This window comes from Falco naumanni, chromosome 2 (assembly GCF_017639655.2).
Source record: "Falco naumanni isolate bFalNau1 chromosome 2, bFalNau1.pat, whole genome shotgun sequence".
In the NCBI taxonomy this organism is placed as follows: domain Eukaryota; kingdom Metazoa; phylum Chordata; class Aves; order Falconiformes; family Falconidae; genus Falco; species Falco naumanni.
In genome coordinates, this window is record NC_054055.1 from 16,382,815 (window position 1) to 16,398,642 (window position 15,828).

General features: G+C 41.9%; 1 protein-coding gene across 6 annotated transcripts in view; it reads left to right on the forward strand.

Moving 5' to 3' along the window:
* LNX2 (ligand of numb-protein X 2) overlaps positions 1 to 15,828 on the forward strand; it is a 64,823-nt gene that overhangs the window by 23,726 nt on the left and 25,269 nt on the right. For 5 of the 6 annotated variants that reach the window (XM_040583426.1, XM_040583424.1, XM_040583429.1 and 2 more), the window contains one exon: positions 11,918 to 12,439. In XM_040583426.1, coding sequence (XP_040439360.1) covers positions 12,039 to 12,439 — 401 coding nt within the window. In that variant the 5' untranslated portion in view covers positions 11,918 to 12,038. Of the gene's footprint in view, positions 1 to 4,451; positions 4,780 to 11,917; positions 12,440 to 15,828 lie in introns of those variants that run through there. The other variant, XM_040583425.1, reaches the window with a different exon arrangement.

Genomic DNA, 15,828 nt, shown 5'->3' on the forward strand with positions numbered 1-15,828 from the left:
ATTGATTTTCTGACTCAAATGTCTGTGTCTAGCTAGAAACTGACAGCTATAGAGCTGACTTTTTTTTGGGGGGGGGGGAGGGGGTGGGCTGTTCCGTCTGACTTCTCTGTATTACAAGCTTGATGCAGAAGAGACCCTTTTCAGGTAAACTGTGCACTCGTTTTCAAGGTATTTCTTAGCTTTTTAGTGATGCTGCCAGGTGAAGATGACTTGTTGCATAGTTTCTTTGACCCACGAGACCCTGTTCCTGTCAGCTGCTGGGCTGCTCTGAACGTGATAGTAAGTTTGAGTAATTTCTTACAAGATCTGGTTTTTATGAACTGGCAGTTTGCAGGTGAATTTCTGACTTAATTCCTTGAATCCCAGTTGTTGCTGATAGGGGCAGAGAAACTTGGAAGTACGTTATTTCCAAATAATCCATTGCACGCTAGTGCCATTGCATTTAGCTCACCTGGCCTTGTAACAACACAGCTGCTGCTGCTGTTATTCTGTACGAGAGGTAGGCAGGTGTCTACAGCAGCACTGGACCTTGCGTAGCACTTCTGGGGTCTCATCGTCTTGGTGTGCAGCACTGCTCCCTATTTATGAAAAAGAGACCTATCTCATAGGAATGTGAGTCTTTATCTCAGAGACAGCATAATCTTTTGGGCTCATTTGCACAGCTCCCAGTGCAGTAGGAGCATTGTCTGTGATGGTTTCTGGCTCTTGGACAATATAGCAATAATAAAAAAGTTGATAAACTTTAAAAATAAGTATCTGGCATAAAACATGTGAAAGCATTTAGCATGGGTTGGGAGTAAAAAAAAACAGGTATGGAAATAAATGAGAGTTTCAATTTTTTATGTCTGTGAACCTAACCTAACTTGTTGAGAAGTGCTTGGTTTGGGAAAATGAGCATTGTGGTTAGGGAGTGCAAAGAAGACGGATACTCTGGAGGCTGAATCGTCTGCCTCTTAAAGACCTTTTTCCAAAAGCACTGCTAAATGAAGTAGTAGCCTTCAAAGCAAGACTGATATTTTAAGAAGTAGCTCTTAAGGGTTGAATACATAGAATAAATGAGGAAATGAAAATTGTATCATCCCCCACAGAATCTCAAATGCAAAATTTCAGCATGCTGAGAAGAGATTGGACAGGGAGGGGGAGGAAGAGGAGGAGGAGGAGAAGTTTGGCTCCTTCCCAATGTAGCATGCTTCTGTCAGCCTCTACTGCTGGAACCATTTTGACCACGGATACAGAAAAGTGGTGCCTGAAGTTAGGAATCTAGATGTCCTACCTGGTGGGGCTCTTCAGCGCATCGCTCCTTTCCCACTCTCTTCCCAAAATGTGGTGAACCAGAATTCCCTACTGATGTGAGTAAATGTCTTCTATATGTTTTGCAAATTCATTATTAAGTATCTGAGAACTGAACTGCATTTTTCTTTTGTAATTCTAGGCCTTTGGTTTTTTAACGACTCAGCTTTTGTTCACTAGATGAGTGTAGCAGTTCCCTGATGCCTCCCCACCGCAGCAAACGTCTCCTGACCCTTCCTCCTGTTTGCTTGTAGGACTAGTAGCCTTCTCTGAGCACTTAACCTTCTTGTACTTTTATGGGATAATTTTATTCTAGTTTATTTCTTTATAGTTAATATATCTGTTACATATGATTTCTGCATATGGCTACCAGTTTGGTGTTTTACATAGGTGCTACCATTTACGTGTCTTTAGTGTCTTTTTTTTTTTATTCTTTGATTTTATTTTAATTTGTACTGCTCACTTAAAGGTGATGATTTTCATTTGTCTGCTTTTGTTTACAACTCTATTTTTTTAAACAAAGAGAATGAGACTACCGAGGAAAGTGGCCAGAAGTGCTGTAACAGCAGTTTGGCACTCACTCCTCCACATTATTCATTCTGCAAGGGGGAGGCAGAAGATTGCTGCTTAATATTTAGCTCCTGTCGCTCATTTAAGAATACATACCAGGACCTGTTGGCTTACCGTGTGTTACTATGCGTCTTTGCTAACATTTTTCACTTGAATCTTAAAGGACTGTTTTTGAACAGTGCTCCTACTGAAGGAGTTTCTGAGAGCTCTAACAGGGTTCAGGGGACACTACTGTAGCAGCCAAATTTTGCACCTCAGGCAGATAGATAACTGCACTGTAAAAGCCTCCCTATCCAATAGGTGCTCATATTCTATTTTTTTTAATATATATATATATGTGTGTGTGTGTGTGTATGTATTTGCATATATATTTAACATGCAGTCAGCCAGGCTGATAGGAAAGGTAATTAAAATAAACAGCTGGCAAACGTGGTTAGGGGATAGATAAATGTTTTAGGAAAAATGTTTGGGGTTTTTAATTGTTTATTTTTATTCAAAAAATGTTCTCTCCACTCTTTCTTGATGGCTGTAGAATTACAAGGGCTGAAGTGGAAAATATATGATTCCTATAGTTGGACTAAAAACAAATGCAGTGCTCTCTTTGTATTTTTTTCTCTCTGTCAAATTTGTATAACCAGACTTGACTTTACATAGTCAACTCAACGTCTACTTCCCTCTCTGAATCCTGTCTGGAAGGCCCCAGATCAAGTACTTAGTCTACTGTGTATGTAAAGACCTGTTTACATACAAAATATTCAAATGGTTTTATTTAAGATATTTGTATGTTTAAGACTACAGCTTCTAGATCTAACATGTTCTTGTTACGTAAATTCTGATGATGCATGGAACCATTTATTTTCAGTATCTGTGTAGTATGCAGAGTATGTCTATCTGAGGTGTAGTATATGTACATATAGAGAGCATAAGCAGAAGATCTCAATGTAATATTCTTATTTTCTGACAAGCGTCCTACAAAATAATATGAAGGTAATAAATATAAAAGAGCATGAGGACAGGTCATGCTCTAGCATTCCTGTGTGCTCAAAGCTGGATCAGGCAGCTGGCTCTGAAAATAGCCTTTTTACACATATCAGAAGGAATGCTTTCCTTAGAAAATAGGTGGAAACTAAGTTACATACAGCAGCAAAGTGAAATATCTTCAGCAGAGTTAATAGGGAGAGGCACAAGCATCAATCTGAAGCATTAAGAATCAAAGAACTTGCTTTTGTCATGGAGTTAATTCAAGTGACAGCTCGTGGACTGCATCCTAACATCATTCCTAGCGCAGGTAGGGACTGCTCAGGCATGGCAGTGCATTCAGGACGAGTCACCTGTTTGCCAAGGGGTGGCCGGAGCCAGCACAGCTTTCCCTGCTGCCTGGTCATACTGGGCTGCAGAACGAGTGGGGTAGTTCTGCAGGTGAACCAGTCCCTCTGTGAGCAGTATCCCTGCTCATGGCCACGTCAGGTCTCCTGGCTGGTTTGGCCTGCGTGTAGGTAGCCCAAGTTAAACACTCTTTTGACTGTGGCATTAAGAAGACTTTTAGTTTCTTCTTTTTTTGGCGAGTCCTGATGTGGTGATATTTGTTTTCTTTCATTAAGGAGAAAACGAGCAGCTTGAAGAGCTAAGGCAATCCCCTAAACTGGTCTGCCCACAGTTAGGGCAGACCAGTTTAGGGGATTGCCTTAGCTCTTCAAGTGATGCGCCTGAGCTGCCAGGGTGCTGTTTGGCAGGCTGAGGCTGGAGGCTGAAGCCGCCACAGACCTTCTGTCTAGACCATCCTCTGCACTCTTTTCTCCCATACTTTCAGGTTTCTTCCTCCGGCCATGGGTTGTCATGGGTTCCTCACAGCTGATGGGCACTTGCTCCCACAGAGGACTCTGCCTGCTTTCCTGCAGAGCACAGACAGTGTGTGGCTTATCGTTTATCTGAGCCATCTCTGAAGTGTGTCCTTTTGGCTCCATTTCACACAGATCTTAGAAATGCTTGTTCAGAGAGAGATTGTTCTTTTTTGTTAGCTTGGTAGGGGGTAGCTTTGTTTTTTTTCATGATGTGGCTGAGCTAAAGTACTGCTTAGTAACAGCATAGTTTACCTTTCAAAATAGCTTTCCGCCATCACTTGGTTTGTGGTTGATGGATGAAACCAGCTGTAACATGTTAAGAAAGGTGGCACATGCCTGAAGGAAGAGACGGGGCTGGTGTTTCTCCCTGAAAATAGTTAGTCCTGCAGTTTGACTACCCAGAAAGTTCTTTTATCCTTCTTTATACCCCTCCACCCCCAGCTTCTGTCTGTCATCAAAGCCATTTTGTGATTAATCCAAGTGTTGTCTCCCTGAATTTTCTCCATGCACACCCGTAGGGATGGGGGCTGGTTATACAGAAGAGCAGAAAAAGGGAACACAGCTCACCACTTCCTTCTTTAATTTCTTTGAATCTCTTCAACTCCTTAAAATTTGAATTAATCAAGTCAAATTCTCTCCGTGCATATCCAGGAACGAGCTACGTTTAATCTAGTTAAGTGTTTTCTGTTCATCCATGAAAGACACGTTTCAGGGCAAAGTGCGCAGGGGAGGGCTTTCCAGAAGGTTTAGCATCTTGATGGACAGCTTTCTGCTGCCTTCATCTCTTCAAACAGAAAGGGTGGCACATATGGCAAGGGCTGGTGGACAGATTGCACTGCAGAAAATAACCATGGTGGATAAACAAATGTTTTACTCTTTCTTGCCTTTCTCCTCTGCTCCGTCAGTAATAAGAAAGCCTTGCTAATTGTCTCTTTGTCGTGGATTTTTGACTGTTGGGGTACTTTTTTGTTTGTTCCCACTGGATATAAAACTCTACCTGTTACAACAGCATTAATGACATACTGCTTTCATTATTCTCTGCACTAAGAAGGAAGTTTGTCTTCGGGTCTACTGGCAGGTAAGTGTGGGTTATTTTCACTTTCATTCCATTTTGCTGCTTTTATAATTTTTTTTTTTTTTTTTTTTTTTTTACTGCTACAGAAATCCCAGAAGGGATTTGGGAGCTTGATGGAGGTTTTGTGCAGGTTTTTTTTGCATGCTTAAGACTAAAAGTTGCAAACATGCTAGGTTATTGAAAGACTTGTGAGCATGTTGATCCCCCAGGCACTCATCCTGTGTTTGCGGTTCCTGTGGTGGGGTGGCCTCTTGACACCAAGCAAGGTTAGCCCACAGAAACAGGCCCTTCTCTTTCCACTTAGCAGAAAATCGAATGTACCCACAGAAAATGGATCTTATTGAAAATTGGAAAGGTGGCCCCTGCCTCTTTTGTGAAACAGGATGGCAGAGAAGGGCAAATAACTGTGAACGAGGCTTCAGGTAGGGTGGGCAGCAGTGGCTGCTGTGCGTGCAGCGGAGGGGGTGCAAGTTCAAGTTCTTTCTCCTCCAGTAGGGTTCAGGCTTTGTGCAGGCCACATCTGAACCTGGGTGGCTCACATCTAGCTTGGCTTGTGTGTCTTGCTGCCTTCTTTCTCAGTGCCCCTCTCATTCAGTGTGAATATGCCAAGTTTAATCTGTAGATGTGTAGATGTACCTTCAGTAAGGATTCATACTCTTGTCTCCTTTTCTTTTATTCTGGGATGGTCTTTCAGATGTAGCTCTGTATTTGCTATAAAGAATGGGTACTTTGTTGCAGAGACCTCGGTAGGGTCGCAATCCTCATCTTCCCTGTCTCATTCAAGACTGATTTGACTAAAGTATAAAGCTATTTTAATCTCCTGGTCCCAAAATAGAAGCCATTCCATTTGTGCCGTAGAAAATGGCTGCAGGATGATCTTTGGTGTTTCAGCAAAACCTTCTGGCCACTTATCTCTGGGCACCGTGTCCTTATTTTTTCTTCTGTCATCCTATGATGTTGAGCATCCCAAGGTTTGAGGCACTGGTTTTGGGAGGCGGGCACCATCCATCACCACTCCTAAGGTTGGTTGGTCTTCTGCTTCCTTGGTTTCCCCTTTCTTTAAATCTCTTTGTTCCCTCGTGCGATGGTTGCTCAGACCCCCCAGACCTCTGCAGGCAGCCACGGAGCAGGGGGCAGCGCAGGCATTGCTCCTGCCGGCTCCCCCCGCCTGGCAGCGTGTCTCGCACATGCCGTGCAGTGGGGGCCCTTAATGTCATGTCAGTAATTAAAGCCTGTAGCCCCCCGTTGCCATGGAAACACGACACTCCACAAATATCGAACGCAGCTTAGGGTCCTGTTCATTTTCCCAAACACTCCTTATTCGCCAGATGTAGGGAGGGATTTTTCAGCCTGGAAAAATGCCATACTCCAGAACTACCCAGCAAGGGAAGCACGTGTGCATATCTTTTTTACGATACTGCATGTAAAAACCCACACTCCTGAGGTGGGGAAAACAGTCACCTGCAACCCCATTGCATTTGCAGCAGTGATGCCACATCAGCATCTGGTGTAGGGCTGCCACCTTCGCTCTGTGGGCATTGCTTTGATGGAGCAAAAAGACAAGCACAGAGGCAAAAAAATTAATCTGCAGAGAGATGGTGTTACTGCAAGCCCAGCGTTGCCTGGTTGTGTTTCAGCAGAACAAAGTCACTGTTCAGGCACGGTATTATTTTGTTTGAATGTAAAAATTCCAATCATTCTGCTCAACAACTTAAAAAAACATGGAAAAAAAATGTTGTTCCTTGGCACAAAAATAGGTGTACTGGATAATTGGCATCCAGTGACAGTGTGGCTGCAGCATTAGCAGAAATCTGTCCCAGTCTAATTGCTGTGCTCTGCCTGTTTCTCATAGGTTTTTTTTTCCTGACTTTGAGCTGTCAGATGCCATTTTTTGACAACACTTTCAGTTGTTTGTGCTTTCAAAAGAGGAAGAGTCTAACAAGATTACTGTCTCATAAACTTGAACTAGAGTCGAATTGGGGTTTGTGTTTGAAGACAGTGCAGCCCTCAGATATCGGTATAATTAACATGGATGTTGTATGGTCAATAGAAGTTTCTAGTTCTGCTTCACTTGTTTGCTGTATGGCTTTAATATTAAAACAGAGATAGTATCTAATGAGCTAGGTCACTCTTACTGGAAGATGTGGAATAACTTTTCCCTTCTTGTGCTGTGCGCCAGCTATTTATTCTCAAAATGTTTTTTATTACAGTTTTTGCTATCTTTTATTCTTCCACTCGAGCTAAAGTCTGCTTTGAAAACAGTTGTGAATCATCAGCCTGATGCTCTAATTCCTGTGAAGGATACTGGACTGGGAACTAAGAACTAATGTTTGATCAATTATGATGTGGTTTTAAGCAACGGATGTAACACTCTCTCATTTCCCTCTCCTGGGGCTTGTGTTGATCCACCCCTGGCTGCCAAGAGATCCTGTTCATAGCCCTAATGTTTGAAGCGGAATTTGGGTATTCTGAGATCCTTCCTAGCTAGCTTTGGCACTTAGGTGCCATGGCCATGGAGAACAGACTTCAGAAATCCTGTGGCATTTTAAAATGAAGCCAACCATTCCTGAAATCCAGGGTGATGACCATACTGTTGTTTGGAGTTATTGATCGATACATGTTACGTATTGCCTTGCAAGTACAAATCTGACTGACCAGGAAAGGACTGCCTGAGTTTAGGGTCATGTGAAACCTTCACTGTAGCTGTTACAACTTCTTTCCATATCCTCCCTTTCCCCACTGTGGAGGGATAAGGAAGGGATATGCTGAGGCATTCTTGTGCTGCCAGGAGGAAGCAAAATTTTGAGCCCTCTGGGATGAGAAGCAGCAGCCAGCAGTCGGTAGCCATGGATCAAGTGGAAATACAGGTGGACGTTTCTCCCCTGCAGTTTAAGCTACACAATAGAAATTAAGCATCGATTCAGTGGTTAAATACATCTCAGTGAGATGGTGTCCATTCTGGTGTAAAGAGTTGTTAGCCACAGAACTGAGAGATGTGCATCCCAGCTGTTTTGGAATACAGGGACATCCGAGTCCAGCAAAGGAACAGGGGTATCATTCATCAAAGGGTGCTTTTTTGACCTTTGCTTTTGGTTGAGGGAATTGCATAGGGTAGTAGAGAAAATTGGAAATTGTAGTATCTTAAAGGTAATTTTGGAAGAGATTAGTTGGTAAAACAAGTATTTTCTTTAGCTGTTTGCTTCTGGGGTATAGTCAGATTGTTTTGTGAAATTTTGAACAGTCAGTTAATGGGCTCTAAATCTCCAGGATTTTGATAAGAGAATTTAGAAATAGATTATTTAAATCTGTGAGAGCATTCATTGCAAAATACATATTTCCATTAACTTCAGACTTAAACTAGTGTTAATTATTTGTGACGTAAAAAAAAGACAACCATAGTAAAAAGGCTAAGTTATTGCTGCAATTCCAGTTTGCTTGTGGTTTGTTTTTTTTTTTTTTATAGTGCCTATTCAGACAAAAGGAATAAACATCGTGAAACCTGATGTAGGTATAAAGCCTGACACCTTACGATTTTGTAAAAATGTGTCAAGCTTCTCCAGAGAATGTTAGTTGAATCAGTAAGTCAGAACTAGAGAAGGCCTAAGGATAAGGCTGTCTTTTTTTAGTATAAAGTCACTCGCATGCTCACTCCATGTAAAAAAATAAAATAAAAATTTGCACAGTTGGATGTCCAGTCTTGCCCAGTTCCCAAGCAGAATCTGATTGAAAACTGAAAGCAGGGCACCACCTGCACTGTTTGGCTGTTGTAATGAAGTCCCAGGAGAATTATTTCCTAGGGAATTATATGACTTGAATAACAGGCCTGGCTGGCTCTTTTACCTTCTTCATGTTTTGTATAATTCTGATTATTTTTCCTGTTTGCAGCTTTCCCGAGCTGATACCATCCTGTGGACCTGGTGATCTGCAGTGATAAGAGATACAGCAAATAAGGGATGCATAACGAGGGTTGAAGTAGGGTATTAGAAATGGCAGTGCTCCAGCATTGTGGATTTCAGGGATATAGTGCTTTTACATCAGTGAAATTTAGACCTTGCCTGCCATCTCAATTGTTGCTCAGACCACAAATACTGCGTTTGTGGACTTTGTAAATCAGTTAATATTTTGCACTGGGATCAGCCTGTAAAAAGTCTTGGAATTGATGATTAGGCAGCTGTGGTATATAATCAATACAAATCCTGGTGATTGATTCCTTAGTCATGGAACAGGCTTGCCCCAAATGCAGCACAGAAGTGAAGGAAGCAGACAGCAGTGTGAAAGGGAAGAAACCTCACCATTTTCTTTTTTTTTTGTTGTTGCTGTTTGGGGGTGGGTGGTGGTAGTGGGTTGGGTTTGGGTTTTTTTTGAATCTTCATCTTGCAATCCACTGTCTGTTTCTCTCGCAGCTCTGCTGGCAGCTGTGGAAGAGGTGGTGGGGCTAGTTTATATGGTATTTATTGATGATCTAAGCTAACGGGGCACTGGCAGCGCTGAGAAGCAGCTAGAGGCAATGGCAGCGGTCAGCAAAAGAGCCTGCCCCTGGCCTGAAGTGCCACCTCTGCAGCAAAGCACAGCCAAGGGCACTTGGCCCTGCACCAGCAGTGTTAAGACACTGGGATGGGGCTGTCCTGGGAACAGGTCTGCCTGCTCACCTCCTTCAGTGGTGGGCAACAGAGAGCGACTGCCTGTGCTTCACTGAGGACAAACTCTTGTGGTTTAAGCAAACAAAGCTTGCCCCTGGATGTACCTTTCCTAAGAAGGAATGCTTGTCCTGATAATTGAAAACATGGCAGTGAAAGCCTGATTGCTCAATAACTTTTCTTATTTTACTTTTTGTTCAAAATTTATAGTAAGCTATTTTAAAAAGTTTTTAACACACAAAGGATTTAATTACAACCTTCTAAAAGGGGGGTGCAGGTATCTGACTGTAGCAAGTACGTGTTCAGAGTGTTTCATGGGTACATTTACTGCCTGATGCTGCCTGGTGCTCTGTAGCTGACTGCCATGTGAGTCACACAGACTTCAAAGGACAGAAATGCTAGAAGCCTTCGGGAAGGTGAATGCTCACTGTCAGGGGTCCACAACCAGAGCTTCATACCGGCAGGGCACAGAATGGTCCCTGGGTTTTCCTGTAGCCTTGCTGATGTAGGACTTGCTCCCTTCTTGGGACCTTGGTTACTTGGAGAAGGAGGAAGAGAACTAGTATAGGAGTGTGTCTAGTGTTTGGGCAACACACAAATGTCTTTCTCTGCCTGTTTTGCATGTTCCTTCCCTCTGCCATACCTGTTGGCGTTGCAGGTACCCCCAAGTACAATATGGCATGTGCCACGTGTTCCACTCCTGGTGCCCTAAGCAGCAAAATAATTTGGTAAAGTCACAAATCACTGCAGTGTTTTTCTAGAACATTTATCTGGTTTATTTTGCATTACATAAAGAACAGCCATTAGATGGGTCTCATCCCTACTGCGTTAATCCAGTAGCATGAACACAGAGTGAGAGCACTGTGGTTTGAGCACGAGGGCCCCGTGCTCTGCTCTCCAATCTTTGAGCTCTTACATAATACATTTAAGGCTGGTTTTTTGAGTAATCTCTTTTGGGTTCTTATTTATTTTGCATTCTTAGTCTGCAGTAACAAAGAACCACTATGCTGTTCCGTTGTGAAATCCTTTCCAGAAGGTGCACATTATCTACTACGAGTCAGGGCAATGATGAGCATCAATTTCCACGGCAGAATAGAAGCCTGGATTACAAATTACTATTTAATCCTTTTTGCGTCAAAGGATATAATAATCCTTGTAAAATGTGCTCTAAGTCTTGTGCTTGGCTGTGTGAGGTTAAGGGGCAAAAACCAAAGCAGGGATTCTCTTAAAAGTGAGACATGGTGAAATGCATGTGTTTCACAGGAATTTCAGAATATATTTATGACTACATTTCAGCAGCTAAAAATAAAAATGATGGGCTGGTACCTAGACTAGCAGTTTTCATTTCTCTGTATGCTTGCTGCTACTCTGTTAGAATACAGTAAGTGTCTGTCATGAGTGTTGCTTGCTGAATTGCAATGAAGAATTTAGTCACAAAGTAAGCATTGCCCAAATTTGATTTTTTTCCCCCCACCAATGAGAACATTTACCAAAATTAATGAATGAATGAGGAGATCTAGTTAAGAATGTGAGAACATTTGTTTTGTTTTCTAGATCATCCTGTTACGGGTGTCAAGCAGTGTGGTTTTCTAAGGGAGAGAAGGGTAAATAAGGTTGGGAAGAGTAAGGATTTAGTGTTTGAAAGTGCAGAATGATGGCTGCACAGTTTCCTGACCATGCAGCTATTTTAAGAGGGGCAAAGTTGAATAGCTTATAAGGTTCAGAAAGTAAATCCTACAGTGACAGACCTACAGTCCTTTGACTGACACTATTATCACCACATTGAGTATGCTGTGATTTTGTTAGATAAACAGCAAAACAGATTAGTTGTTTGGAACCAATAGCTTCATATGATTAGTTTATTGCATATTTTTATTACTGGCCTCTGTACTACATCAAATGTGGTGTACTGGATAGAATCAGTCCCCCCTACTGTGTAGAAACCCACAGAGAAAACCTGAAGGTAAGTGGTGACACATACGCAATATTACTAATGGAAAGAACAGAGTAAGCGGTTTGTTGCTGTTACTTTTAATGCAGTGTATTTAGAACTTTAATGTGTAATATTCTACATTAATAGTCAAAATCCTAAAAAAAGAGTAGGACCAGATTAAAATCATAATCTCATATTAAAGAACACATTTAATTACTTGGTCATATAACCATTATTCCACAATAGGGTATTTTTGTGCTAGATGCTAATTGCACGCTTCTGCTGTGACATTGCATAATGCGGCGTCCTTGCTGTCACAAACTGGTCATCTTGCAGGTGAAAACTGTGCAGTGCAGCAGCTGTTATGAAGCCATAACACGTTTATGTTGCAAAAGGAATTGTACTTCCAGATTTTTTTGTTGCTGTCTTCTATGACAAATTTACAGAAAACAGGAGTATTTTCTTAATCTATCTAGCTGTTATATTCTGGTAAACCCCGAAGAAGTCTAAAGTTCTGACAAGAACTGTCATAATTCATGCAAAATGAATGATTTTTATTTATTTGTTGCAGAAAATGACACTTGGCTGAAGAGCATAAGTCACCCTGAAAGAAGTTGCTTCCCTCTGAGCATTATGTGAGCAACCCCATCATATGAGGAGGAGGAGGATCCGTCAGCCTTCTTAGCTGTACAATGGGGACTACAGGTGATGACATGGCTTCGGTGGAGCAGAATGCCTCCTTGAACCCTCTGTGCTTCGAGTGTGGCCAGCAGCACTGGACAAGGGAAAACCACCTCTACAACTACCAGAATGAAGTGGACGATGACTTGGTCTGCCACATTTGCCTTCAGCCCTTGTTGCAGCCATTGGACACTCCCTGTGGACACACTTTCTGCTACAAGTGCCTAAGGAACTTTCTGCAAGAGAAGGATTTCTGTCCGCTGGATCGAAAACGACTCCATTTTAAACTCTGCAAAAAATCCAGCATTCTTGTTCATAAACTGTTAGACAAGCTGTTTGTTTTGTGCCCGTTCTCTGCCGTGTGTCAAGAAGTCATGCAACGCTGTGACCTGGCGGCACATCTCAAAAACAGGTGAGCAGTACTGGTGCTTGCATTGCATGTTCCTTACACACTTGATAGGCCAGTTTCTGTAGCAGTAGAAACTGGGGGCAGGAGTGGAGAGAGGATTGGTGGTAGTTTTAAAATTTACAGTAGAAGACTGTGGGAAATGGCCTGTCTGTAACTGTGACCAGCTACAGCACTGGATCCTATATTGGATGTTGCACCAGTAATAGCGTGATGACTCTTGGAGAGAGCTGTGGTGAGAACGAAATTATTCATTAGAGGTCTCAAAAAATGATTTAGCAGAAAAAGTTAAAACGGAGGTTGTTTATGGTAGGGGAAAAAAGTCTGAAGGAGGGGAAAAATGAGAGATGTGCAAACTCTGTAGAGGGGAGGGAAGTGGTGCAATAGGAACAAAGGAGATTAGTTCAGATTAGAGGAAAAAATGCTTTATAATGGTCTGGCAGTGGCATAGATTGCTTGGGTGGTGATTGTGAATTCCCCACTTTCAGAAGTGTTTATGAACATGTTAAACCAACCTTTTTCAGGAACAGTTACAGCAGAATTGATTCTGCTTTGAGATAGGCGGATGGACATGGTATCCCTGGAGACTCCTGCAAGACCTATTTTTCCCTGTTAAAAAAGAAAATAAAACTGTTTACTGAACAGGTTGATGGTATGTCATGCAAACATGATGTAGTTTCTAGGATTTTTTGGTTGTTTTTTGATTGCTTATAGAACACTTCCAACACCCTGTTAATTAGGTAGAAACTCATCACTTAACACCAGTGGGAAGTTTTGGTGCAGCTTTTATGAGTGATTTTGTGTCAGAGAGATACATTTCAATATTACCTGCACCTAAATGTTTAGGACCTTATTTTGCATTGTTAATATTTTTATAATTCTGCTTTATGTTGTCCTGCCCTAAATATTTAAACATTGAAAGGAGGTCATGATAGAGAGGGATAAGGTTATAAGGTTGGAGCAGATGATCCTTGTGGTCCCTTCCAACCTGGTGTTCTATGATTATCAAATTCAGATAGAATGATACTTCATATTTTGCAGACTAGTGCATTTGGTTCTTCCAGCAAAGGAGTTGCCTCCATACCATGTGTGTGGTACCCTGCTATATGAAGATGTTTCATTCTTCTCTGTAAGGCAATGCCACTTTTCTAATGGAAAAATGTTGAACTTGTTTTGAGAAGTGCATTTTTCATCTTTTGTTGCCTCTATAAATTGGAGAATATTTTCAGTAAATAAACAGATAGAGCTTTTTTAATCATGAGCTGTTCAGTTACATGACTCATTAACAAAACCTTGGACATACTATGTATGTTAAATCTAAAATACGGTGGAATTAATGAGTCGGGGCTTAAAAAATATTATGCATATCTATACCAACTAATTTTAAACTGTTTAGAGATTTATGAAATTGTAAGAGGAGTATGGTGAAGAATTGCAAAAAGAAGGAAGTAATGTATTCAAAGGAAATGCGTCTGACTTCAAAGGATCCAGTTCACGTAAATAGCATCGGCTACCAGAAAATATTCCCTGTGTACAACTTGATGCTATTTGGAAGCCTATGTTTGTTTTGCAGAGGGAAGTTTCAGAAAAATATCTAATTGTCCTTGCAAAAAAGCATCCAGCCCAGAAGAATAAGCATTGAGCATATCCATTGTACATAGGCAAAGGGCATTAGGGAAATGCAGTTCAACACGTGAGTGTTTTTGTCAGCTACGCTTGTAAAAACAAGCATTTTGTGTGGCAGCTCTTCACGAGGAGGACTCCTATCGGAGTCCTAATTCTTCTGGTCTCCTTGGTCAGTGGCTGAGATGAGGTCTTTTCATTTCCATGACTTCATCATGGGCTTTGTTCTTACCTGCTTTGCTTTCATTCAGTTTGATACTGTTCCCCCCACCCCTTTTCTTTACTTTTTTTTTAAACCAGCCTCCATAAACTTCAGTGGTTGCCCATTCCATGGGGGTGTTTCATGGTTTGCTAGTCTTATCTGTGCCAGCTCTTTAGGCAAAGACCCCTCCACATTGGGACTCAAAACCCCAGGCCCAGAGGAAGGGACAGTGGTGGCTGCGGTGGAATGGGGAGCAGTTTCCTTTCCTGTCCCGCTCCCCCAAAGGAGGGCAGTGATAGCTGTGTGCCCCCTCCGCCAGCCCTCAGTCCAGTCCAGCAACGCTGCTGGCCACCCAGGTGGAAAAGCTCATTTGAGAGCTGCACGGATCTACGCGCTGAGCTTCTTTCCAAGTCTCAGTCTTTGTCCATCTGGAGACTCTTGGAGACTGTCCTCAGGTGAAGGGTGACATTGCAGAGGAGTTTGTTTGGGAGTCAGGTGCGGTATGGGTAGGCATGCAGGCAGGTGCTCTGCAGAGAAAGGGAAGAGAGCAGCTGCCACCTGCCTTGGGAGCAGTTTGTTTACACGCGTACTTCCAGCGTGCCCTCTTCTTCCTTACATCCTGAAGGCTTCCAGGGATTCGTAGCCTGGGAGGACCTTGGGCGTGCAGGATGTGGTGAGCCTGGGGTTGCTGGGGTTTTGTTGGTTGTTGTACCCACAGCATGAATGTACACATGTGCAGTGTCCTCATCAGAGAGGTGTGGGGACTAAGGAGGAGTGGAGGAGCCTTTTTTTTTTTTTTTTTTTCCCCACATGTTTTCTATGTTAGCTTAGGCTCTTGCTTGTTTCATCCAGGCAAGTAATTTCTGATATGTATGATGACATGAGGGTGGTGAGGAAGCCAAACTGTTCTATTTATAATCATACTGTTAAACTAGTTTGATTTTAATAAAAGGCAAAATGCTAGCAAGACACCTGCTGCATATTTGGTTCATCTTCTGCTTTCCCACTGTCATATCCCTCACCTCTTCAGTGCATTTGCCTTCGTTGGCATCTCTTTGAATGATATTAGGGCTGTTTACAACAGGGCTACGTAATGTATTTCTACATGGAACACTTATCTATGCTCTCTTTGGGTATATGTGAAATACTCATTTACATGATGCACAAAGTTATTACAAAGTCCAAGTGAGCTGAGTCACTAGCTTTTGTTTGTCAGCTGCAAAAAAGCTTTCAGTTGCAGAGGGCTGCTCATTTTCTATTCCTTCTGTTGTCTTGGGATGTCGATACGCATTTTAAGTATATGATGATTTACATTTTCAATTAATTTTATTTGCAAACATCTGAACACCTGTAAATTATCATTGCTGACATAAACAATGGCAGCAACTGTGTAATTTGGATTTGTTTTTATATGGATTAGTGAATCCAGTAAATTTCTACTACTGATCATTAAACGTGGGAAAGAAATATAAAATCCAGTTTTATTATAATTTTCAACGTAGATTAATATAAACCAGTCTCAACAAGCCCTTACATGAACTAGTTTGTATTTTTAAGAAATACAATACAG